At 42.5% G+C, this 27,733-nt stretch overlaps 1 protein-coding gene and 1 long non-coding RNA gene across 2 annotated transcripts in view; one reads left to right on the top strand and one right to left on the bottom strand.

The window, feature by feature from the left end:
* Positions 1-27,733, top strand: part of LOC117504367 — a 251,091-nt gene that overhangs the window by 172,944 nt on the left and 50,414 nt on the right. The window lies entirely within an intron of this gene.
* Positions 4,680-25,961, bottom strand: LOC117504363 (protein phosphatase 1H-like). Its single transcript, XM_034163824.1, has 10 exons — positions 25,445-25,961; positions 19,879-20,065; positions 17,021-17,395; positions 14,604-14,716; positions 14,379-14,463; positions 14,140-14,258; positions 12,400-12,463; positions 11,497-11,604; positions 10,636-10,787; positions 4,680-10,438 (listed from the first exon to the last, which is right to left on the bottom strand). Exons 1-10 carry the CDS (start codon positions 25,678-25,680, stop codon positions 10,291-10,293), a joined length of 1,587 nt encoding a protein of 528 aa, XP_034019715.1. The 5' UTR covers positions 25,681-25,961; the 3' UTR covers positions 4,680-10,290.

Below are 27,733 nucleotides of genomic sequence, written 5' to 3' on the forward strand. Positions count from 1 at the left end.
TCAATATACTTGATGTTCTCCAGAGTTCTTACAAGTTAACATCCAACGAGGGAGACCCTCGCTGGATGTTTTGAAACCCATAATTCAACCCATCCATTTGTGGTGGTGTTTCATAATTTAGACATCAAAAGTACATATGACATAATTTTAACAAGCTCTAAGAAACTTCAATATGTTCACCGCAGCAGTAGCGTAAAGCATTGCATTCTGCAGAATTAGGACACACTTATTTAGCAGTACATTTTACCCAGAATGCATTGCATTGGCGCAACTTGAAGTGGTTGCTAGTGATTGTTCACCTTTTGGCATGTGTGCATTGGTATGCTAATCGTGTGAATGGCGTGGTGGGTACTGACTTTCTGATTGGCTGAGAATTTACATACTACCAGAAGTATTCTACGAGTAATATTCTTGCTTCTTGGTTTGACAATAGAGATCTCGTGGGTATTCAGTGGCAAGTTGAGACTGAAACAGGAAGTGCCAGATTTTGAGCCCACAGTGAAACAGGAAACGTCAAATGTTGAACACTTCCTGGCATGGGCGGAGCTAGAGGGGAAGCCACGGTGACACTGAACCCCCTGAAATCTGATTGGCCACCCCAGATGATTGACATGTCACAGCACCGCACGTCTGGTTGAAAAGAGTTCCATTTACAAATTGGTGACACACATTGACTGCTAGGTCCCTCCTGTACAGTAGTAGGCGCAGTGTACCACAAAAACTTCTAATCCACCTTAGTAGAAGAAGAAAAATCTGAACCACAAACTCTGAATGACACCAGTTATATTGGTGAGTAAATGACCACATTTTATGCCAGAAATGAGGTCCAGGTTTTTAAAAGTGCCATTCTCCTTTAATTGGGCAGCGCAGTCTCATTTGAAGGCAGGTGCTAAAGGGGTAAGATATGATGCATAATATGTAATTTCACTACTTCTGGGGACAGAAACACAGCACTTTGTTTTTGGGCAAATTGCATGCAAACAAAGTGAAAATGCAAAGAAAAAGTGACAGTGCGGTGGAAAGTGGACAGGTGTTGAGGTGTGTTTATGACCCAGAGCTCAAACATGTTGAAGTTGTTGTGCAAACGAGAGAACGATCTTCCAGTCTGGTTAGCTGTGTAGGCTAACACTTACCAACACGACCTCTCCCTTTTGCATCATCTTCCCTTCTCCAGTGGGAACCGAAAAAAGCTCCACCTTAAAAACAGTGCACCTAGTCCATGAGCCAATCATCAATTTTGACCAAATCGGTACCATTTAAGGGGAATAAACAACACTTTGAATCCAGCCTCAGTGTACCATGGCCTACGCAAAAATGTATGATAACCATCCCAGGGTGGTAGCTGTAGCCAGGTAGGGGTCAATGAAGAATTATACAGAGGTCAAACTTTAAAAATGCTCCAATCATGCTGAAAACTATATCACATTACTTGTCTGATCATAACAATTCCAAAAAGGTATAGTTTGGACTATCTGTGATGGAATGGTCTGGAGTTATGGGGTAGAAACAGCAAAAATGGTGACCAAGTTCAATTTCAGTTTGTACGGGTCAAAAGTTAAAGTTGCTAAAATTCATTAAAAAAATGATGCAAATTATTGTTTGGGTTAATAGGGTTCTAATAAGGACTACTTTGCACCATCTGTCATGCTTAGTTATGTTACATGGGAATATATGTCACATGTCATAGAATCCAATAGATGTTAAACTTGTTTGACCTTTACCTTGGAGACCAAACATTCAACACAGTCAAAACTATTCCATTTATTAATCCTTTTATTTCAACCAATAATATTTTTGTGCTGTATTATTTTACACATGTTTACATTTTATACGAATAAAAATCAATCAATGTTCATTTGCAAATGTGGTTTAGACTGCGGCGACTCTCTGGCGCGCAAGGGATTATGGGATATCGTCCTGGAAAACCCGTCAGAGTGGGAGCTCGCGTTTGTCGCTCATCTTCGATCCACCGTGACGTTCCCGACCGTCACGGCGGAGAAACATCTCACGATAATCTTCCCCACACGACGTGGATTTCTTTTTTAATCTGCTGCCGGGGTCATTATTTTTATTTTTGTGATCGGAGAGAGTGAAAGATTAGAGCAGAAAACGCCACCTGCAGTCTGGATAAGTAACATTTGAGTGTCCTTGGATATTTGCATTTCAAAGGTTCAACAAAACCTCTGCCATCTTCACGTATCAGATGTATTTTTTTTTATACATATTTTATTTAAATCGTTTTTTTAATAAAGGTAAAAAAAAAAATAAGCGTTTGGAGCAGTTTTCATGCGTAATTTTGTGTTTTTAATAGATGATCTAAAATTAGTTTGAAAACAATTTAATGGTTTGGGGGTGAAAAAGAAGGAAAAAAAGACGAATTGCGTCTGTAAGGATTTTCCCGCTGATTCGTCTGGTCCAAAGGTGATAGTCATTTTCACGGAGGTCATCTGAGGACAGAAAGGAGGCGTTTGCTCATTTGCATGTCTTGGGTGGGGATTTTTTCTTTTCTATGCGCTTTTTACGCGCGGAGCTTTCGTGGAGGTCAGACCAGGTTCTGGTTGAGGTAGTAGTTTGTGCTGTCGGTCGGGTCTTCGTGTTGCCCCTTTGTGGAGATGACTGCACAATCTACTGCCTTTCCAGCGCTGGTCAATTCCGACTTATGAAGCCAAGTGGCTCTTGGATAGAGGTGGGCGGATCGATCCTAATATCGATACCAACGCTGGTATTGATATTGAACGATCCTCGTGTAAAAAGATCGATACTCAAGCTTTTTTCCTGTCCTGCACGCACTGACTGCTGCGCACGCAGTTTAATCAAAGTCTACTCTCTGTAAGAGCAGTGCTGCGCTGTCACACAACACGGAGGAGCGCATCCTTTGTATTGTGGTTTGTCAGCCCTCTACCTCAGGAGATTTTGTTTTAAGTTGTGTTGAGTGATGTTTTTTTAAACAAAAATGTTGATTGTGATAAAGTATTTTGTTGTCACGTACAATATTTGGCGAAATTCTATCCTAGGTCTTTTGGATCCTTTGGATCTATGAAGCTTAAATATGAAAAAGTATTGGTATCGATGTCGGCGATACTGGGCCTGTATTTACTTGGTATCAGATCAATACCAAAATTACCGTATCGCCCCACCTCTACTCCTGGAGGCGCCTTCATGGTCAAAACTCTTGTAAAAAAAAAAAAAATTTAACGTGGGTTTTATCTGTTTTTATTTTCAATTTTGAGCTCAATCAACCAGGTTCTGTCAGTTTTTTTTTAATATGAAATGTTTCATATTCATAGGCATAGTATTAAAAGTGTGTGTGTGTGTGTGATGTTGTGGGGGGCAGCACCCCCCTGCCCCCCGCAATACACAGACGTACTTACCCCTCACTATATTTTCATACTGTGGATGCATTTCTGCTTTTCATCAGTCACAATCCATTGTAGAGCTTCCGTCAACACTTACTGAATTAAATCCAGTCCGTCTCCATATGAAATGTTCCAATCCCTTACAAATCTACACTAAACTGCTTTTATTTTGAAATGTGCAGCAAGGTGAAGTCCAGATTGAAATGTCGCTACCAGCTTGGCCAGCAGGCATTCCCATTTTACTAATCTGATAGTGCTATATGGTCTTGTAGGCAAGAAGTCTAGTGTCCACCAGGGGGTGCTGAAAATTAAATTAAGTGCAGTGCTGCAAGTATAGCATCAGATTGAGGCCTTATGCGTAACAAGGAGAATATTTGACCTACTCTGCATCACAGAACCCAATGTTGAACTTGTGCAAGGTTGTAACAAGGTATATTCTAAAGCCCAATTTATGCTACTCCGTATCTGTAACGCTGAAGCCACGTAGAGCTCTCTACGTTGTTACAAAGCCCATCTGAGCCCCTCTCCGTAGCCTGACGTGCACCTCTCAAAAATTGTAACTACATGTTCAGATGACCGAGACAACATGGGCTGTGATTGGTGCGCTAACTGCATCATTTCCGAAATCTCACTTTTCACTTTTCACAATCGACTTTTATTGGGATAGCAGGCCAGTCTCCATGAAAAATGTTACACCACCTACTGTTCTTTGAGGAAATTGCATCGCGAGACCCACCAACACCAATGGGGAACATCAAAAGGTTCACGACTGCGTCAAAGCGATTGCGTGGCTGCAGAGTTATGGATTAGAAGCATAATGACGCCCTTGTTACGTCATTGTGCATATGTGCACACTATGTCTGACTCTGCCCCCTTGTGACCACAGTTACTATGTAAAAAAATGCCCAATGTTGAACTTGTCTGCAAGCTAATGAGGTGAACTTGCCTTCCAACTTTCATCTTGACACACAAACACTTTTTTAAGATATGGTGTGCACTAGGTTAAAGACATGGCCCCCTCCTGGCCATAGCTGCGTTCACGACATACCCTGTCAAATTTATCTAGGGTTTTTGTGAGGTAAACTTGTGTACTGAGGTTCCCCTTGGTACATTAGTCTTTGTCAAAATACTGCATACACAAGCTTTGGCAGACTGCCTCCCAGTGGCCACAATTAGAATTGAAACATGCGCAGTGTATTTCATAGATTGGATACAAATTCAGAATCGAGCGGTTCCTTGCTAGAACTTTAAAAACAAAATAATACATAAAAAAGTACAAAAATTTAGCATTTGTGTTTTTCAAGGACACAAACAGAACATTTATGACATTGATCAACATTTATTTATTTTTGTTTAATTTCTAGATAAACAACGAAGGTAAACTTTTTTTTTCTTCGAAAGTCACATGGAAACATTAAAAATATATTAACTTCATACCTTCCATTTTCTTCTCTCCTATAAAATGTACATTTCACATTCAGAGATTGACTGCAGCACAATATTCACTTCAAACAGTTCTGATTGCTTTCAGACGTGCACTTTGCTACAAACATAAAAAGCCCCCTGCCTCACCCCGCCAAAATAACACCCCCTCTGTGTCCCACCGTAAAATTATCCAGAGAACTACAACAGCATTCACAATTAAATACAGCAAAGAGGAAACTTAATCCAGAAACAAATAAATAATTAATAAACCACCTTTAAAAATGACTGACTGCTTGTCCAGTTTTATTTGACGTGCGATTGTTGAACCTGAGTTGATGTTTCTGTGCAGCAGTCGTATGACACAGGAAGAAAGAAAAAAAAATTGTCACATTCTTTGGAAAGAAAGAAAGAAAAAATCCCCTCACTCACCACCATTATTTGGAATCACCTTAAACATACTACTTTAAATCTGAGATCTCTGTTTCACAAAAGCAAAACTCAAACACTGTTTAATAACAAGTCATTAAATTAACAACTCATTTAGGCTAGCTTATTTGATAGAAAGACGGAAAACACGCAAAACGTGAATGAGTTTTCAATTAATTATAAAGAAATATTTCTTTTCATGAAATCAGAGGCGTAAATGGAAATTAGTCTGGGGGTGAGGGGGTCCCCACTGTTGATAAGAAGCCACCAGTCATTACTGTCTCATCTGAAGCAGTTGGTTCAGTGGTCCAAATGTAAAAATCATTTTCTGAAGCAGCTGTTTCACCAAGTGTTTTGAAATGCAGAATCATATTTACATTTGAAGTATTTGAAATGGAGCATTTTGAGCTTTTCAACACAACAAATCCTTTTTAAAAGCAACAGAGCGTTGTTGCATTGTTTGGCACATGCGTGTTAAATACTCTGGAAGTCGCTCATGTGGACACCTCGGGGTGCAAAGCCTTAAGTGAGCAGTTTTCGGACACGCGTGCTCTGCGTAAGCTATGATTGAATCTATGGACACTTAACACTGAGTCAAATGTCCGTAACTTGCCAAAAGAAGTGTGGATAAAGTCCCTTAAACGTGTCCCACATGTGTCAGTCAGAACAATAAGATCTTTCTGGCTGGTAACACACGCTTCTTGCCCCTCCCCAAGCTGATAGCAGGAGTAGGACTTCATTCTTTCCATTTAATTTCAAACCATTCAAAATAGTGATTTTTTTTTTTAAATTGCTTATTTTAGTGTTTTGCACTTTTCTGAAATAGTCATTTAATTTCCTCAAGTTTAGCATTTCATTTACCGTTTCAAACATTTCAAAACGGCGAATCCTTTTATGAACCAACTGTTTCATTGGTATTCAAAAGGATACTTTCTGCAGCCTCTTTATAGAATATTTAGTGAGGGATTTGAACCTTACACCCCCCCATGGAATGTGCGAGTTAAATGCACCACGGGAACCTCAGGTAAATGTAAAAATGATAGTTGCATTAAGGAACATAGTCTAAAAACTACAAGTTGGGACAAAAAAGAAAGAAATGGATGCAGCTGATGGCACACGTGATACGATTCGTTAAATGTTTCATCATTCAGCTGCAGATCACAAACGACACCAGCAGATCTATTCAACCAATTATCAACTTAATTGATTTCTGTCAGTAAAGAATAATAAAGGGTTTCTTTCACCCACACTGCTTGTCCCACATCTTAAATCAAGAGTGACTGGAAGAGAACATCATAACATGAATATTAAAAAGTTTTTTTTTTTTGTTTTTTTTTTTTTAGGACAAGGCATCACTTCTCATTCTACTCTCTGCACAATAACATAATTTAAAGGGGAAAAAAAAGTGCACCCCCCCCCCCCCCCCTTTCAGCTGCGTACCAATTTCACTAAATTTCAGCCTTCGTACCAGGTTTAATATTACGGATGAACCTGAAGGAAAAGTGTCCGTATATACATACGCATGATTACGGCACGATTACGAGCAATGACACAGTCGACACACAACAGGAATACAATCGAAAAAGTAGAAGTAACTTTTAACCATTGCACCTTTGCTCATGTACATCCAAACTTTACAATCCCAAACCTGTACGACTCATCTAAAGCTCAGATAAAGTAAAAGTTTACAGTTTTTTTCTTGAAACTTTAATTTGGATATTGATTATACATTTTTAACATTATAAATTTACCTCCCTGCTGCAGGGAATATTCGTCTTCATGTACCGCGAATGCTGCAGAGCGACAAAAGTGCGCATACACGGATGCCCATGTGATTTATTCTGGTGTCTTGCAAAGTTTATGTTTGACAAAGAGCAACTGATGTAAAATGCTTTGTTCTCACATTCAAGATTTTTAAAAACACCATTTTTAAAATTTAAGACGTGAACAATTTCATATGTTAAAAGGACAAGTTCGCTTTTAAAACACTGTGACCAATCGAGTCTCTGAGTGCTTGACTCACCTTTGACAACTGCGATGGATGAGAGAAAGACAATAAATAAACTAAGAAGAAAATACATGATTACCAACAGGCCAAAATAAGTAAAGCTCTCTGTAACTCAAACCATGTTTCTCCAAACCTCAAAATTGCGTAGTGTAGTACCTGGGAATGGGGCAAAACCCACCCTGACATGAATATCCAAGAGTACTCAGGGTTACCTTTAAGATGGCGGCAAGACTGTAGGATGGCAGCACAAGGATTTGCAGAAGTCCCATGAAATTTATAAACTATTTAAAACTGTTGTGGTGATATAGTGTACCACGGGGGTGCCCAAGTTCGGTCTTCGAAATCTACCTTCCTGACACTCTTAGTTGTCTCCCTGTTCCAACACACGTGAATCCAATGAAAGACTCATTAAAAGCCTGCCAACGAGTTTTTCATTGGATTCAGGTGTGTTGGAACAGGGAGACAACTAAGAGTGTCACGAAGGTAGATCTCGAAGACCGAAATTGGGCACCTCTGGTGTACCATTACGACTTATCAAGAGTGTCCAAGACTATCTCAAGGACCTGCCACAATTTGCCAGTCAAGGTCAGGCATCGTGTACACAGAAACAGGGCTTAGCCCCAACTTGACACAAATATCCAAGAAAGGCCAAAATTGCCTTCAAGACGGTATGACGACAAGCGGATTTGCAAAAGTTCCCCAACCGTTTTAAACAGTCTAAAACTGTCGTACCGTTTATGACTTATCAAGAGTCCAAAAATCACCAAAAGTAACCTGAGGATCCGCCATGATTTTACATCGTATATGGGAATGGGTGCCGTCCAGGACCCAAGGCAGCATATGCTTCCAGACCTGACCTGGGAATAGGGCCTAATTAATTTACCATTACACTATGTAACGTCATGATGATGTCACTAAAACATCACAAAATGACATCATAACCAATCGCTGCAACCAATAAGGATATAAGTCTGGCTTTCTGGTCTCACTACCACCACTTCCATTCATCGTGCTGCACTCAGAGGCTCGAATGCTAACAAGAGTAGGCCTGTCAAAAAGCGAACTTTTAATGTTGTTGTATGTTGTCAGTCATGTTTTGCAACGATAAAGTAATTATTGTCACAATAACTTTTTCGTTGCATTAAGTAAGTAACTATATACTACCACTATTAATAATAATAAAAATATCCCAACATTTTCTTCTGCTTCCTCACTATTAGTTCTCTCTCAAAGACGAAGTCCTTCCTAAAATGCACATCAGCCGTGACACGTTGTCTTATGTGCTCTTAGCAACCGAAAGCTTCTCGGGTGACGCGGCGCTCGCTGTGGGAGAAGAATCGAGCCGTCACCGCCGCAGTCTGTAAACTGTCTTTATAATGACCGGCAGGTGCAGCTGACCAGTCAGCTTGGCCCACGGTCACCGGACGGAGGTATTTTATTGTCAAAAATAAATAAATAATAAAAAAAAAAAGGCAACTTCTTGACTGCACAGCTTGGAGGAGGAGAGGGACTGGGGTGTTGGGGGGGTACAGAACAGCGTAGCAGAGAAAAGAGGAGAGAATGAAAGCAGACTGTCCTTCCCTTAGGAAGAGAATCTTTCGGTTTCAGCTTTCACATCTCTTCAGAAGATGAGGTCGTGTGGTCGGGCTGCTTTCACCGGGAATTTGAAAAAGAGACATTTCTTCTTAAAAATAAATAAATAAAAATTGGAGGCAGAACACCCCCCTCCCCCTTTACTCAGTAATGAAAAGTTTTCTTGAAATTAGTGTGACCACTCATGCTAGCACCAACCGGTTAGGTACGTAAGGCCCACTCTCGAGTCTGATTATCATAAAGTGCACACATGCTGGGCCACATCATGATGAGGTAGCATGGGCAGGTCTTTACCTCGCCACATTTGTACCACAGACTGTACACACACTAATGGCATGATCTAGACTGGACAAATGAAGCCTGAACACGCCCCCACCTCGCAATTACCAAAGAAACAAAGCTAATTTCCAGTGTTTGCTTAATGTGGCCGTTGGGTACAAATATTAAAATTTGACGGGCATATTGCTGTAGTGACCGCTAACCTAATGCCGTCAAGATACCTGCATATTAGTTGTAACCTGTTGCTAACATATAATGAAACAACACTTAAAAACAAATACTGGAGCACTGACTTCTTTGATGGTTCCTTAGTACAATTAACTGCACAGTAAAAGCCATATTGTCGCAAACATCTGTAATAAAATGCTCAGAAAGGACAAACCTTCAACCTGACTGGATCATATCCACAGCAGTTAGCACCCACTGCTAGCAGGGGCCTGACTCTGGCACATAGCTGTCACTCACTGTGACCATACCCCTAATTATTCAAAACTATATGGCTTAAAATGGCTTAAACTGCTAAGTTACAAAAAAAAAAAAAAAAATCACCCTCAGTTTTTTTGTCAGGAACAAGGAAACTAGCTAGCGAGACCAAAACCAGTTTTTGTCCCAGACAGTAAACATCTTTAAGTCTGTTATTCCATTCAAGGAACTGCAAGATTTACCACTTCCACATTCGCCTAATTTTCCATGAGCAGGTGTTGCTGCTTGGTTTGCACCATCAACTGGAACCAGTCAAGTTGTCCTTTTACTGCTGGATGAGCAGTCAGGTTTCACCAGGCCCCGATCACAGCAGGGATTAAAATCAACCACCTTCCCCACAGAAAGACAGTGTTCTAACTTACAAATCACCACTCCTTCAGTCAACACTGGCATAACAATGTCTAGTATGAATGGTGGTACACATCTGGAAATTTGGTGATTTCTGGAAAACTTCCATCAGTGAACTTTAAGAATAAATACAAATAAGTGAAGTTCCCCTGAGCTGCCAAATATGGGGGTTGACTATCTGGATCTTCTGGAGAGATGTGAAACGCCAACAAATGCAACTATGACACCAAATAATGGTCTAAACTTTGATTTGAGGGATAAAGAGATGTGCAAAGGGCACAGAGGAATGTGAAATGGGACTGAACTGGGAGTTTGGGGGATTGACCTCAGCAGTCCTGTTGATTTCGTAAACCGGAGCGTCTATTGGGCTCCTCATGGCTGTCGGTTGCCGTACATCAGTGGTATGATGAAGACGGAGATGTCATCTCCAGAGCCAAGCCGCTCATTCGTGATCCTCCACCCGCGGTCCCTCAGCACGCCGCGTGCTCGCATCACCAGGTCCTGTGCCGCCATCGTGTACCTGCAACAGAGGACAAAAACAAAACGCTAGCTAATTCGATACTGTGGCCAAACCTCGACAAAACCCTGCATGCCATCTTGTGGCCGTAAATGATAACGAGGTATATTTTTGACATGAGATGCTTGGGAATGTCACAGATTAGTGAGAATCACTGCAACAAACTTGCAAGGAGTTGGGCACAAACGGAAGAGTCACACCTGTGCAAATCATCGGGGTCGCAGTTGGCTAAGAACGTGGAGACAGCTTCGGCTACCTCCTGGTTAGAGAGGACATCCCAGAGCCCATCTGTTCCCATCACCAGAACATCATCGGTCCCGTGCTCGTACTGCGTCAGGTTATACACCTTCACCTACACCCAAAACACAAAGACTCCTTCTCAAATCGCTGCACCTGAAGTCATGCGCCACCTTAATAATCATAATAGTTGCCAGTCTCAACAGAAATACCACTTGCAACCAAGCTGAGAGAAGGTAACGCTACATGAACCAGTAGAATCGAACGTTGGTGGTTTTCAGCCCCGTAAACACCATTCATGGCTCCAAATTACAGACTCACAGTGAAAACAAAGTGCATCTCTCTGGAAACGTCTCTCACCAGCTCAAGCTTCTCAGCCATGATGAAACCTAAAAGGATGTGAACATCATGCATTCTCTAACTTAATCAACTCAAATGCAGTTTTCATTCAGAGAGCATCTGAAGAAGCCTCCGGGAGCGTGGGAGGTGAGACTCCTGTTTCTGACAGAGAAGGCTGAGAGGAACCAAGTTTACGTGAACCTGGTGTGAACCCTGGAGTTAATGAATTAAAGATCCAGCAGAAAGCTGGAGGAGAAAGAAAAAAAAAAAACTTCACATCTCAGTGTGACAAATCACACAAGGAGATGAAAAGCTCTTTGCTAGTGCTGCCAGGGAGGCAGAAAACCACTCCATCCTGCAACGAGACGATTTTCTAAAAAAATCAGTCGGGAAATTTCAGCTGTAGTTTGTCTAAAAGGCGTACGGGACACTCAAGCCTGGATCGGATCTGTTTTCTTGTATGAAAACCCGGTTGTTTGTCTTACCTCAGGGCAACAGGACAGGAACGGTTTGATGTAGATGTTGGAGTCGTGAACTTTGAGGTCATGGTCGCCGAGGCCGCGGGTGACACCGATTGTTGCCAACACTCGTGCCTGGAGAAGATGGACAAGCTTACTTTAGAATTCTGTGCTTTTCATTAAATAAAGTGGGTTTTTGTTCATCTGGAAAGAAAACAATTGGTTTTGGAGGATCAGTCAACTGGAGATGATTTTAAGAAATATGAACAAATCTGGCTGCTGTTGTGCTGCGTCTCCTGTGGACACTACGTCAGCTGCGGAGCCACAAAGAGGTGGTATCCTGGAGAAAGGTCTCAAACTTGTGATCACTTTATCAAGATTATACACCAATGTAGGAGTAAGTAGAATCAGCAAAGTCTCCTTGTTTAGGAAAACCGGACATCCAGAATCAAGGCAAAAAGAAACCGAAGACGATAACACAGTTTAGTCCAGACGCTTCCCAATACGAATGCTTGTCAGGGTGTTGTTGTCATGACTACCAACTGCTGATGAAGGATTTGGCCCCCCCGCATGTACTACTTAGTGTGACCCAATGATGAAACAAAACTGACATGATGCAGAATCTGAGGTGGTTTGTTTGAGCGTTTTTTGGCTTTTGATTTGCTCTGCTCTTCTGCCCCCTGGTGTCCCGCTGAGGATTAGCACCATTTCACAGAGACGACCGTCATCTCCCTTATGATGTCTGTGCTGCTAGAGTGGAACAGATGGACAGTCTCTGCTCATACAGCAACTTGTACACCCGAGCCGGCGTCCCTGTGGGCTCCTGGCAGGCGCGCAGACTCTTGTCAGTCCGCCAACTCGAGTGATTTATGGTTTCCTGCAGGTCTGACTTCAACAACAGAAGTCTGTAGTAAAGAGGCAGACGCTTACCTTTTTGCCCTCGCCGTATATTAACGGAAACTTCAGATCTTCATCCTCAATGGTCTTATAAGCCCTGTGGCGGAGGACAAAAAAATAATTAAATCAGAACAGCGAATCAATGGTGTTAAAAAAAACCAAGCAGTGATGTCAGACTGGAGGACATTTCTAACACAGGTGTGTGTCGACAGTGATCCGGTCAGGAGAACTTCAGGACTTCAAACGGCATCATATCAGACTCGACTACACCTGTCAGACTGCGTCTCTCCGTGTCCGTTTCTGTCTCAGAGATAAGACGTGCACTCTCCCTGACCTGAACACATACCGACCTTTCTGTCTTCCAGTTTGGCTCCCCCTTTGTGGAGGAACAGCTACAGTGAAACTCGCCTCCAGCACCAAAGAGCAAAACATAAACTGATTCATTTTATCTGTAATGACACTTATGCAAATTAGCTTAAAGCTACACTGGGTCAGATTTAGTGCCATCTAGTGGTGAGGTTGCAGACTGTATTATGTCCTCACTGGTCCTGATTTTGTTTCGAGTTTTTGCTTCTTTGACGACAGGGATTAATTCTCCCTCGCCTTCTCTTGTGCAAAGCACTATGCTAGACCCTCCACGACACAAAAATGAGGATTCTCAACCATTGATTACTCTTCTTTTTTCCTCAGTCTTTCAGATGTACTGCAAAACGCGAAAGGAAGAGTAGTATATCCATTTTGGGCTACCGTATCATGGCCATGTGTCCCGTCATGCTGCATGGCTGGCTGTGAGACTTGGACATTAACCACTGACCTAAGGTGATGACTGGATCTCTTTGGTTCTAGTAGGGTTGTCAAAAAATAAAAAACAAAAAATTAAATATTTGATAAGACTAGATAGTCATTTGCAATAGTATCAATACCAACAGTGCTTCTTCTGCTGGTAATAAAAATGAAAGCTGGGAAAAGGTAAAAAGTCAGAACGGTGTTCGATAAGATGATTTGCCGTGAATTCCAGGTCATCTGGAAAAGTCCAAGGGGACGCCCATGTATCATATGGCTGCATCAGATACACGGCTATTTTCAGGTGGGGGGGACGGACCGGTTGTCTACGTGGGTAGTTGCCATCCAGGACCAAAGGTGGCTCCTTATGGGACTATTGCACAGAGCCCTGTTCCTTCCCGTTTAATCCTGAATAGCAAATCTGGGCACGTTTTGAAACATCATTGTAACTTCTTGATCCATCTTTGTCAATCTTGAACAAATTCAGTGCACGTAGTCGTCACGGCCATTATCGGCACCAGATTTAAAATCGGGATCCAGTTTTTGAACTGTTCAAAAATTTCATTCCGATTCTCAAAATCGTTGATAGTATGTGGTAACGTAGGAGGTATACACAGTCTTAACAGCTTCAATCATGTTCAAACTTCTTTAAACGGGGTATTCCTAGTTAGTATGTCTTGAAACTTGTTTGATCCTGTTCCATCGGGGTAAAAATTTGAAGCCGAAGCGGCGTTTGTTGCCGTTTTTGGTCATGTCTGTCTGAGTGGGCAGCTCCTTTCTTTTGTTTTCAAGGGGTTGCCACGTCTGCACTTTATAAGCCACCCTGTTGGGAGAAAAGCCAGATTAAACTGTTTCATCCTGTTTTTAACAGTTTTTTGGGGGGTCGTGGGGGATCGCAGTAAAACAACGCCCTGGGAGCATAGTGGACGTGGCTCCCTAACCTGAACTGATAGCGGTTTTACTCACACAATACAACGGGAGCAGACGTACCATCCATTCATAGTGAAGTCTCGGTACAACATCTTCTTTCCCACTTCCTTTCTCTGAACTCTCCGGGGGAATTCCAAGTGCGTGAACTCATTTCCTAACAGGTGAGGTTGCATGTAACCCTGCAAGACAGAGATTTGTTGCTTATATGGAAATTAGAAGATGCACTGCCGTCTTATCTGTGCTGGCAACCTGAGCAGAAAAACTGTCACAGAGATTTGCCTTATCTTCCATTTTCTTACCAGGAACTGGAGTCGCTGTCGTTCTGATTCAGGCGTGAACTCATTTGACATCGGGATGATCTCACTGTTTCTAATAACGATAGCTCTGTAGCATAAGAGACAAAGCCAAGGAAAGTAAGATGCCTCATACTGACAAACGCTAAAGAAATGCTTTTGATATACAGCTTATGTTCTGACAGATCTTTAACTCCGCGAGTGTTGTTCTGGTGAAACAGAAGCACGAACCTGCTGTCGCCTGCATTCCCCACGTAGAGTTTTCCTTGAAGGTAAACCACAGTGAGCGCTGTACATCCTCCTGTGACGTTGTAGAGATGCCGCTCGCGCTCAATCTGGGCATCCTGTGGAAGAGTGAGCATTTAGGTGCTTTTGATGAACCCTCTCTTCAAAAGATAATAGAGAAGACCTTCAAGCATCTTCGAAACCGACACCTACCACAGCCAAGTGCACACCAGGTTTTGGTTCTTTTAGTCTTGCAACAATTCCACAATATTCCTGATGGATCTGACTTTTTTCTTTCAAGATTCTTGTTCCTTTCTCAGTTACTATGTGCCACAAAGACAAGAAATTTAATGTTCAAACTGATAAACTTTATTGTTTTTGTGTAAATATTTGCTCATTTTGAAATGGATGCCTGCAACATGTTTCAAAAAAGCTGGGACAGTGGTATGTTTCCCACTGTGTTACATCACCTTTCCTTCTAACAACACTCAATAAGTGTTTGGGAACTGAGAACACTAATTGTTGAAGCTTTGTAGGTGGAATTCTTTCGCATTCTTGCTTGATATATGACTTCAGTTGTTCAACAGACCGGGGTCGCCGTTGTGGTATTTTGCACTTCATAATGCGCCACATGTTTTCAATGGGCGACAGGTCTGGACTGCAGGCAGGCCAGTCTAGTACCCGCACTCTTTTACTACAAAGCCACGCTGTGGTAACATGTGCAGAATGTGGCTTGGCATTGTCTTGCTGAAATAAGCAGGGACGTCCCTGAAAAAGACGTTGCTTGGATGGCAGCATGTGTTGCTCCAAAACCTGGATGTACATTTCAGCATTGATGGTGCCATCACAGATGTGAAAGTTGCCCATGCCATGGGCACTAACACAACCCCATATCATCACAGATGCTGGCTTTTGAACTTTGTGCTGGTAACAATCTGGATGGTCTTTTTCCTTTTTTGTGAGCAGGACACAACGTCCATGATTTCCAAAAACAATTTGAAATGTGGACTCATCAGACCACAGCACACTTTTCCACTTCAAATGAGCTCGGGCCCAGAGAAGACGGCGGCGTTTCTGGATGTTGTTGATGTATGGCTTTCACTTTGCATTGTAGAGTTTTAACTTGTACTTGTAGATATAGCGACGAACTGTGTTAACTGACAATGGTTTTCTGAAGTGTTTGAGCCCACGCAGTAAGATCCTTTACACAATGTCAGGTGTAATGCAGTGCCACCTGAGGGTTTGAAGGTCACGGGCATTCAATGTTAGTTTTTGGCCTTGCAGCTTATGTGTAGAAAGTTCTCCAGATTATCTGAATCTTCTGATTATATTATGGACTGAAGATGATGGAATCCCTAAATTCTTTGCAATTGACCATTGAGAAACACTGTTCTTAAACTGTTGGACTATTTTTCACACAGTTGTTCACAAAGTGGTGATCCTCGCCCCATTTTTGCTTGTGAACGGCTGAACCTTTTGGGGATGCTCCTTTTATACCCAATCATGACACTCACCTGTTTCCAATTAACCTGTTCACCTGTGGAATGTTCCGAACAGATGTTCTTTGAGCATTCATCAACTTTACCAGTCTTTTGTTGCCCCTGTTCCAGTTTTTTTTTATGTGTTGCAGGCATTTATTTCAAAATGAGCAAGTATTTGCACAAAAACAATAAAGTTTATCAGTTTGAACATTAAATATCTTGTCTTTGTGGTGTATTCAATTGAATGTAGGTTGAAGAGGATTTGCAAATTGTTGTACACAATGATGTACACAGGCACCAAACACCTCAACTTGAATATCATTATCTGTTTTCTGTTGCCATCTAGTGGCAATATCTCACACATTCTACACTATAAAAGCAATGGAATAAATAAATATATAAATAAAAAGTAGAAAAGAGGGTAAGTCAACATAAAACAGGATGGAATAAGATACTTATTTTTATAATGGACGCAACAAACTTGCTGTCTTTTGTGTTATTTTACACAGCGCTGGTAGTAGATGAAACCAGGATTTTCCAGTAATCCTGGCAGTTTGAGGGACGCGTTGCCACACACATTATCATAAAGACATACACAGTCTTTTTGTTTTGATTAATCTTGCTGCCTTTTCTGTTCAATCACTTTGATCGGAAACTGGTGTTTTTCCAGTTAAACCGACCACAAATTTCGCTCTATACACTGTTCAGACATAAGCAGTTTGAATAAAGGAACCAGGAAATGTTTTTTTTCCAATCTCGTGCACAGCTGTAAATGTGTATGTTGAAACCGAAGACAACCGCACCCCCTGATCATGTTGGAAATACTGCAGGGAAGAAGCGAAGTATGAAAGCTGATAATGGCGAGGCCGAGCAGAAACTGAAGCACGACCTCAGGCACCAGGTTGCTATGACAATGCTTTGTAGCGACAGCTGTGGACTCACCATCTCTTTGAAGGCGTTCTCTACGGCTCCCACCACCAGGCTCTCATGCTGGATCTTCTTCTCGATGAAGAACCGCGGTGGCGCAGGTGGGGTGCCGCACGGGGAGGCCGGTGCGCCGACAGCCCCGCGTAGCGAAGCGGTTCTCGTCAGGGCGCGGTGAGGGCCGGCAGTGTTACTGTGGAAGTAAGGGTTGTTGTCTGGCTCCTCCCCCAGGATGGTAGGGGGCAGAGAGGCAAGGTTGCGCAGGATCTCGATGACTGCTTGGAGTCGGCATGCAATGTGGTGCTGCAGCAGTCGAGACGCGACGACGGCGGCGCCCGAACCAGCATGGCCATCGAACAAGGCCCAGTAGTGGAACACGAGCCCTTCGCTGTCCTGCAGACAAATCCAGAAAACATATTTCCTTCATATTAAGCGGCTGACCCAAAATAGACAAAAAGTCTAGTACTGAACATCATCAGTCACCAGCGGGGGCCTAGGTGGCCATCAGGCCGAGGCTTTGGAAATGAAAAACTATCCAACATCTGTTCAAGCTACATTCTAACTTCATGTTAAGATAAAAGCAGCATCAGTTCCTAATTTCCATTATGCATGTGAAGACAAAGATAAGATTATTCCCTGCAGCAAGCCCAAACATATCCGGGTAGCAGACAGAGATATATTAAATAAGTCAAAGTTTTTGTGTTGATCCAGTACAGCAATGTTACCATATTTTTACTCAGTTTATCCTCATAATATCCTCTCTTAATTTGGAGACTGACCAGATGAGAACAAGTATAGTTTTTGAGTTTTCATATTAATAACCTGGAGGGGATGGACTCATTCATACTCTCAATGAATTATATAAGATATATTCCCAGAGAAAGAAAATGGATCACATCTAGGCTTGAGTCACTGAGGTTTCTCACTGTAAATTGTAGGTGAAATTTCACATTTTTTAAGGACATCTTTCCTTCCCCAACACCACCATACTGGCCTTAAAAGTTTTAACTCTGTTTCCAATATTTGGGTCCAATCTTATGCTTTTAAAAGTGAGATGAGGTCCAAAAGCTTCAGCTGACCAAAGGAAGAGGTTAGCTGCACATTGTCCACAAACAGCCTGAACCTACTTGTACTGTTCCTTCTACAACCCCTGGCAATAATTATGGAATCACCGGCCTCAGAGGATGTTCATTCAGTTGTTTAATTTTGTAGAAAAAAAGCAGATCACAGACATGACACAAAACTAAAGTCATTTCAAATGGCAACTTCCTAGTTTTAAGAAACACTATAAGAAATCAGGAAAAATAATTGTGGCAGTCAGTAACGGTTACTTTTTTAGACCAAGCAGAGGGAAAAAAATATGGACTCACTCAATTCTGAGGAAAAAATTATGGAATCACCCTGTAAATTTTCATCCCCAAAACTAACACCTGCATCAAATCAGATCTGTTCGTTAGTCTGCATCTAAAAAGGAGTGATCACACCTTGGAGAGCTATTGTACCAAGTGGACTGATATGAATCATGGCTCCAACATGAGAGATGTCAACTGAAACAAAGGAGAGGATTATCAAACTCTTAAAAGAGGGTAAATCATCACGCAATGTTGCAAAAGATGTTGGTTGTTCACAGTCAGCTGTGTCTAAACTCTGGACCAAATACAAACAACATGGGAAGGTTGTTAAAGGCAAACATACTGGTAGACCAAGGAAGACATCAAAGCGTCAAGACAGAAAACTTAAAGCAATATGTCTCAAAAATCGAAAATGCACAACAAAACAAATGAGGAACGAATGGGAGGAAACTGGAGTCAACGTCTGTGACCGAACTGTAAGAAACCGCCTAAAGGAAATGGGATTTACATACAGAAAAGCTAAATGAAAGCCATCATTAACACCTAAACAGAAAAAAACAAGGTTACAATGGGCTAAGGAAAAGCAATCGTGGACTGTGGATGAAAGTCATATTCAGTGATGAATCTCGAATCTGCATTGGGCAAGGTGATGATGCTGGAACTTTTGTTTGGTGCCATTCCAATGAGATTTATAAAGATGACTGCCTGAAGAGAACATGTAAATTTCCACAGTCATTGATGATATGGGGCTGCATGTCAGGTAAAGGCACTGGGGAGATGGCTGTAATTACATCATCAATAAATGCACAAGTTTACGTTATACAACGTTACGTTGATATTTTGGACACTTATCCCATCAATTGAAAGGATGTTTGGGGATGATGAAATCATTTTTCAAGATGATAATGCATCTTGCAATAGAACAAAAACTGTGAAAACATTCCTTGCAAAAAGATACATAGGGTCAATGTCATGGCCTGCAAATAGTCCGGATCTTAATCCAATTGAAAATCTTTGGTGGAAGTTGAAGAAAATGGTCCATGACAAGGCTCCAACCTGCAAAGCTGATCTGGCAACAGCAATCAGAAAAAGTTGGAGCCAGATTGATGAAGAGTACTGTTTGTCACTCATTAAGTCCATGCCTCAGAGACTGCAAACTGTTATAAAAGCCAGAGGTGGTGCAACAAAATACTAGTGATGTGTTGGAGCGTTCTTTTGTTTTTCATGATTCCATAATTTTTTTTCTCAGAATTGAGTGATTCCATATTTTTTTTCCCTCTGCTTGGTCTAAAAAAGTAACCGTTACTGACTGCCACAATTTTTTTTCCTGATTTCTTATAGTGTTTCTTAAAGCCAGAAAGTTGCCATTTGAAATGACTTTAGTTTTGTGTCATGTCTGTGATCTGCTTTTTTTTCTACAAAATTAAACAACTGAATGAACATCCTCCGAGGCCGGTGATTCCATAATTTTTGCCAGGGGTTGTATGTGTGTATGGTGACGTTTGTGTTGGTGCATTTCCATACTTCTGGCTTGCTTTGTTCCACGCGGAGCCCCAGTCCCTCTCCATTAGGCAGGGAGTTGCGCCTCTTGGTGGTGGGAGTCTTGTTGGGCATGGAGGTGGGGCAGTAGCTCATCGGCCGCCGTCTCACCACGACGACCTCGCAGCAGGCCTGGTCCTCATTCAGTGCGCTCTTACCAGCGTTAATCACCCTGCAGGACATTCAGAGAGGGTTTGGTGGTCATGAAACAAAATCTTGTGTCACTTTTAAAGCTTCAAGTTCACAACTATTGGTCAGAGCTGCAGCCTGAGGTTTGCATCAGCTGCTGGCCGTGCACAAAACAAGGTTTGTGTTTTGATGCATACTGTTAGCCAATTTATGCAATGCATCTGTGGAATTAGTTCCGGTAAACCTGGAAGACGTCCCTTTGATGACAACCAGGAACACCAGATGTCTGAACCACCTCAGCTAGATCATTTCAATGCAAAGCAGCAGCAACTCCACTTACAGTTCTTCCTGGGTAGTGGAGCTTCTCAACCTGCCTCAAGTATAAACCCAAATATTATCTACACTTCACGAGCACAGGTCAGGGTAGGAGAGTAAACTGACTGGTAAATCAAGAGTGTCTCCTGCTGGCTCAGCTCTTTCTTCATTGTGATGATCCAGTACAGCGTCCGCAGGACCTATGATGCAGCGCCGGTTTGTCTATCAACCTCCTGCTCCATCTTACCCCCACTCCAAGATAGTTGAACTCCTCCACTTGGAGCATTGACTCTCCCCAACCCAGAGGGGACAATCCACCCTTTTCTAATAGAGGAACATGATCTCAGATTTGGTGGTGCTGATCCACAACCAAGTTGCTTCACATGGCCTCAGATGTGCAACTGTAATTCTGAGATCCTCAAACTGAACACCCACCAATCCATGAATGTGCCTTGAAATTCTGCTCATGAAGTCACAAACAGGATCGCTGACAAAAGCGAATAGCCCTGATGGAGTCCAACACCCACCAGAAATGGGATCTGATGAAATGCGGAAAATGTGGAAACATCTCCAACTTTGGTCGTATAGAGACCGGACGCGCCTTGCACTGGACTCATTACCCCATACTCCCACAGCAACCAACACAGGTCTTGGGGGGGGGGAGGGGACAACTCCAAGTATGCTGTAGGCTTTTTCCAAGTCCACATAAGACATATGAACAGGGTGGACATACACTCAAGGCCCCTCTAACATCCAAGCAATTCAGCGCACTGGAGACAAAGAAAAAAAAAAAAAGATATTATGAGTCGACAGAAGCTACAGACCTAAGATTTACTGTTAGTTTAATCATATTTGTTATACAGCACACATGCACTGAGTAAAAGGCCACAGCTGTGACTGCTCAGCTCTGCTTCAAGGCTAATGCACAACTGTGCAACAACACAGACACAATTACACCCCCCCCAAAAAAAACCCTGCAGTTATTACGACTATGAAACACTATGAACTCCCTCTAAGCCTTTATCAGCTTGATTTAATCTGATGTCGATGCTGCAATGACCCTGGTGCATTATGATGTGCCGCTCCTTTTACATTTTCTCCCGATGCTTCAATATCGGAGAGTTTATTTGACTCTCTCGTTGTTCTGTTCTGTAAAAGCTGCAGAATTTGCAGGCAATTAGAAAGAACTTCAGTATCTTGTTTGTTCTCCCGGCACCATCTGCAGTGAGAACACCACATTTCCTGCCATTCAATTTCTGTTTTTATCCCAGAACACTTAAATTTCCCCCTTTCATGTGGAACAAAACCTAATTTTCTCCTCAACTGCACAACATCCTGAGACATCTTTGTGCCTCTACCCTCAACAGCAGACTCTGGTGCTGATGCCAGCTCAGCAGATGTTCAACAATTGATTAAAATCACCTGTTATTCTCTAAACATGAATAGAATTGTGGCCATAGCAGTTAAACACCAACTCAGTGCCTTTTTTCTTGAGGATTTTGACCGTGAATGGACTTCCACCAACCAACACATAGAAAGAATGACGGCAAAAAAAAAAAAAAAAAAAAGAATGCAATGGGACTCAAACAGAACAAAGCAGCAAGAACTTTTAAGATACAGTATGCAGGACTCAATGCCATCTAGTGGCAAGGTTGCAAATTGCATTATGCTGTCATTCATGATTTTCTTTCCCCTCACTGGCGACAGGGATCCATAATATCTTGCCTTCCTCTTGTGATAAGCAATATGCATGATCCTGAGTTGCACAATAATGAGTTTGCAAACCTATTAGCTTGTGCTAGCAATCAATAGGCTGTGCATTGGTGATATAAAAGGTTTATTTTAACATTAAGAAAAGACAATGATTTGTTGTAGGTAATTTCTACACTGATGCACAAATGGTTCTGGATGCTATATTTCATTTTAACTAATAAACGCTCAGAAATCTGACACACTGTAGCTTTAATTCTTTACAAATCTGCGTTTTACAACAGCACAGCAACATAATTTATATGAGCTCATAACCTGCGAGATGCCACGCTGAGTGTTAATAACATAACCAAAGAGTTCAAAGGATTTCCAAGGCAAAGCCTGGAAAAAATGCAGGAGGCTTAATGAAGCCTGTTCTGCTGCTTTTTCCAGTAAGTAGAATTAAAAGACTCAGAACTGTGAAACTGGTTGTCTGCAGCGCTAATTACAACGCAGGAGACTTTAATTACAGGTTAATGCTGATCTCAAGTCCCAGAGAGACACTTCAGGTCTGCTCTGATTATCTGAGAGACGCCAAACAAATCATGTAGTAAACTCGGGTGACTGAGAGCCACAAGAAATCTTTAATAGGTTTGTCACATCCTTCGCTATTGGTTAACAACAGCTATCCATCAGTAACTCAGGTCTGGAAGCAGGTGTTGGTGCCACGTGTCATACCTAATTAGCATACATTAGCATATTTGGGGCCTTTCCACCCCTTGTATTGCTCTCTATTTTAAGTATGTTATTCTTGGGGTATATCAGAGGAGAATCCCACATAACTTTTTTTCTTTTTTTGCGATTAGTGGTGGGTCAAGTCTCAATATGACTAGACTATCAGGTGAAACGTGGCCACCCCCTTGGTCTTCTCCAGTTGCCGGAGTTCTTAACAATGAGGCACTCGCGCACTGAATCATGCCCACAGAAACGCTAGTATATCCAAAACGTCGTAGTTGACATTCCGATAATGCAAGCAAGCAACACTTCTCATCTAAGTGTCCGCAAATACCCAAATGTTTGATACAAAGTAATTCCAGTGGTACCCAAGGATCCTCCAAACAGACCCGGTTCCAAAAACATCCAGTCGTTGCCTTCAATTACTGGTTGGTGTTCCAAGTTTCACAACCATAAAGTAAAACAGGAAGCACCAGGACCTTAAAAACGTGGAACTTCATCCTCCTATAAAGGTATCGGCGTTGCCAAAAAGCATCCACTATCTCTGTGTCAAAGCCAAAGGACCCAAAGACATGAACATCAAGATAAGTGGCTGTTTCACCAAGTTCAACACCTTAACCACATACAGATATATTCTGCACATTATAAAAAGTAAAAGCACCTTGACACTTGCACACATTTAACAGATATTTAACAGATATTTTTTGAAACTGTACCATGTTTACGGAGCACTTTCTTGTAAACCACAAAGAAAAAGATTGTATAGGGAAAGTTCCGTTTTAGTGTGGACAAAGCAAAAGTTTTTTGGAAGGCTGTGAGACAGTTGAGTCAGAGCCACGCTCCAACATCGTAAGTGTGCACCGTCCTTCCAGAAATGGTAATGTTTCACCAGTGCAAAAAAAAAAAAAAAATTAAAGGTGGACCCTGGGAAGGTACTGAAAGTGTTGTGGTTCTGTCTGTGTGGGGGTTTGAGTTGGTTTAGCTTCCTCTTTGTTAGTCTCCGTTTTCACATTTTAGCATTTTACCTCGTCTGGTGTTTCATTATTCTCTGGTTGTCCATTCGGCTGCTCCCATTTTTGTGTTCAGGGTCGCCACAGCGGATACAACCAGATCTGCATTGATATTTGGCACAGGTTTTACACCGGATGCCCTTCCTGACACAGTTTTACCTGGAGAAACACACACAGCCGCTGGTGTTCCAAAGAGGTCTCCCATCCAAGTACGAATCAGGTCCTGCACTGCTTAGCTTCCGAGATCTGACGGGATCAGGCTGACACAGAGCAGATCGGCTCTGCTGTGCAGTTATCACCTTCAGTTTCAAGCAATATCTTTGATCTGCTGCCTGCATGTGCTGAGCAGCTCGCTGAGGTGTTTACTAACATCATCTCTCTTTACAATCTGCGACTATTCCCACATGTCTAAAGACCTCTACCATTATTTCTGTGCCTAAAAAGTCATCCATAACAGGCCTGAATGATTATCGCCCCATAGCACTGACTCCTATCGTTATGAAGTGCTTCAAGAGGCTAGTGCTCTAACACATTAGATCCATTATTCCCCCAGAGTTGGACAGTCACCAGTTCACTCCACAGAGGATACGATCAATACGGTGCTCCACTCAGCCCTGACACACCTAGCGAGGCCCAATAGTTATGTGCGGATGCTTTTTGTGGACTTTAGCTCTGCATTTAACATGGTTATCCCCCAGAAACTGGTGAAAAAACTGGACATTTTGAATTTGATCCCAGAAACTGGCACACAATCTTGTGTACCAATGAGTAAACCTGACATAAACTCTACGAGGCGAGGCCCTGCGCACTAGAGGTGGGCGGATCGATCCTAATATCGATACCAATGCTGGTATCGATATTGAACGATCCTCGTGTAAAAAGATCAATACTCAAGCTTTTTTTCTCTCCCGCACGCACTGACTGCTGCGCATGCAGATTAATCAAAGTCTACTCTCTGTCTGTAAGAGCAGCGCTGTGCTGTGTCACACAACACGGAGCAGCGCACGCTTGTATTGTGGTTTGTCAGCCCTCTACCTCAGGAGATTTTGTTTTAAGTTGTGTTGAGTGATTTTTTTTTTTTAAACAAAAATGTTGATTGTGATAAAGTATTTTGTTGTCACGTACAATGTTTGGCGAAATTCTATCCTAGGTCTTTTGGATCCTTTGGATCCATGAAGCTTAAATATGAAAAAGTAGCAGTATCAATAACGGCGATACTGGGCCTGTATTTACTTGGTATAGGCTCAATACCAAAATTCCCACTATCGCCCACCTATACTGCGCGCTTTGACTCGCAGTGTTTGCAAATAGGTTGCGCAATGTTCACTAAATTGGCACGAAATTTGTGTGGCAGAAATTTTTAACATTTAAAAATTTTCTTTACACACGGGCATGCCGCCTCGCATAGTTTAACCCGTATTGGCACACAATACAGGGATCAAATTCGTGCAAATGTCAAGGTGGCTTAAGTCTTGATCTAGTACAAACACAAAGTGCACAGAATGTGGCAGTCCGTGACATAATTCTGGTATTATGCACAAAACTTTTTTCTTTTTAAGTGCTGAATTCTCCAGCAGTGCATTGGGATGTGGTGTCACACTCTTGTTTGTTTTGGGGGCCTTCAGAAACACACACTGAAGGCTCTGACACCTGAAAGCAGCCGGCTCACTTACTCGGCGTATCCCGTGGCCCACGGTAATCTCCTGGTTTCCTTCAGGGTGAGGATGGGCCGAGCGACGTGATCCGCCGAGCACTCGATCTCATCCGCGGACAGTCCGAGGAACTCCGGCCTCATGTAGGCGAACTTCAGCGGTAACTCGGAACCAGCGGTGCCGCCTCCGCCAGAGCCGCCACCGGCCATAATTCCACCCATGAAGCCGGCGACGGCGGACTTGACCCGGGTCAACATGTTGGTGGCGCGGCGCGGCGGGGTGTCTGTCGGCCGGTGCGCGGCGCCGCGGCTCCCTTTCCCCGGATTTGCCCCCAGCTCGGCCCCGCTGGTCGACAACAGGAGGAGCGGCGAAGGAAGAGGCCGTCAGCGGCTTAAGCACTCAGTCATTGAGCTCCTGTGGGAACGGCAGCCGGAGGAGGCTGTTAAAAACAAAACAAATAAATAAATAATAATAATAAATAAATAAAAAACTCTCAGCGAAACATTTCTTTAATTTTAACAGCGCCACCGTCGGACACTGACGACTAACCGGTCACGTGACGCAATCTTCTTCTTTTACTGACTTAGCAGATTGCAGCGGACATCGGGTGCATATCGCCACCTGCTGCACAGGAGTACGAACAATCAATATTCCCATTCAGCCTTAATACCTACTATTCCTTTTCCAATGTTTTGGTTATTAATTCTTGTTATTATAGTTTGTATTTTTATCGTCGCCTTAGTTGTTCTTTACTTTTATGTTAGTTTTCCACAGTTGCACATTGTTAATCTTTGAGTCTGTTTGCTTTGGGCCTTATGCATTTTTTAATCTGTATTGTGCTTTTTATTCTACTTGGGTTATGTTTTATTATGTTTTTGTTCCAATGTATTGTATCACCTTTTCATACATTGTTTCCTTTTGACCTTATCTCACACCTGTCGTTAATTTACTCATCAGTTCATTTAGTATTTATGCTCTCACCTGTTAGATTCACTGTGTTCCATCTGTTCACTTCTGTATTTTGTGATCATTCTTATTGACTGTTTCTGTCTTTGCTGGAGGTTAGTTTAGTAGTTTTTCCTGTTTTTCCTGTTTTTTTTTTTTTGGACTCTGTTCCCTCAGCCCCAGACATCAGGTGCATATCGTTGTCTCTCATTTTGAACTCTTGTTGACACTGTGGGATTTTGGATTGGGAAAATAAATCCCCTTGGCTTTTGCACTTACCTTTTATGTTTGGTTGGCTGCATTTTTGGGGGCTCAATTCTGACTGTGTTTGAACAGACACATAAAAATGCTTTATTTTTCAGCATAATCCCCATGTAAGTTCAAACTTTTTCCAGCATCACTGTAGTACCTTAATACTGTTCTCTTAGAAGGTCTTATCCTGGGGCTCAAGGACGTCATCCACTACAGATATGACACTGACTTCCAGCAAGATGCCGTTTCATGTTTGAAAACATATGGAAGTCCAAACCAGCCAAATCCTGAGAATAAGGTCACATTCGTGATTGTCATCTATTACGATGATGGACGTCTGAACCGGGCCACTGTCCTTTTGAAACAGAACACCTCCTCAGTGCATTCCACGTCACTTCTGCTTAATTTTGACTTGTACGTAGTTGTTGCAAAAGCATAATCAACCCCACTGGTGATCTGTTCCTTCTGGAGATCGTCCACCATTGTGATGCCCTCAGCATCCCAGAAGACAGACACCATGACCTTTCCACCAGATGAGACAGCTTTGGCTTTCTTCGGCGGGGAGAACCCACTTGCATAATGCTTCCATTGCTTCGACTGTTTGGGCTCCGGTGCAAAGTGATGGACCCAGGTCGTGTCCATGGTCATGAATTCCCATATGAAGTTATCCAGATCTGCCTCAAAAAGTCAGAGTCTCCCCGGACCTCTGGAACCTTGTGAGTTACTAATTGGCTGTGAGAAGCCTTGGGACCCATTGTACAGAAGGTTTTGTCATTCCCAGTTCTTCTCTCGGAACTGAATGAACTCCTGGGAAATGCCTACAGTACTGGCTGTGTGACGCTCACTTACTCATCTGTCTGTGTAACAGAGGCCAGCGGGTGTCGCTGTGCAGATGTACTTAGTTAAACCTCACTCCCAACGGTTCAAAAGGATTCTCTGTTCACAAGGCCAGAGCCCTGGGTTTTAGCCTTCTGGTTAGAGTCCAACTCCCATGCCGGAGATCGTGAGTTCATATCCCGAGGGGAGTGAATGGGCGAAGTCATAACAACACAATGCAGAGTGCAGCCGCTACATCTGCAAGGACCATATCATGGATCTTCTGGATCATATCGC

This window comes from Thalassophryne amazonica, chromosome 22, assembly GCF_902500255.1.
Source record: "Thalassophryne amazonica chromosome 22, fThaAma1.1, whole genome shotgun sequence".
Lineage (NCBI taxonomy): Eukaryota > Metazoa > Chordata > Actinopteri > Batrachoidiformes > Batrachoididae > Thalassophryne > Thalassophryne amazonica.

What these genes read in the sequence shown, in the direction of transcription:
- LOC117504363 (XM_034163824.1), bottom strand. Translation starts at nt 25,680, where the DNA reads ATGTTGACCCGGGTCAAGTCCGCCGTCGCCGGCTTCATGGGTGGAATT. An exon ending in TGGGCCACGGGATACGCCGA is followed by an intron (nt 20,066 to 25,444) that starts GTAAGTGAGCCG and finishes AATGTCCTGCAG; the next exon opens with GGTGATTAACGCTGGTAAGA. An exon ending in GACCCCGATGATTTGCACAG is followed by an intron (nt 10,439 to 10,635) that starts GTGTGACTCTTC and finishes CCTCTGTTGCAG; the next exon opens with GTACACGATGGCGGCACAGG.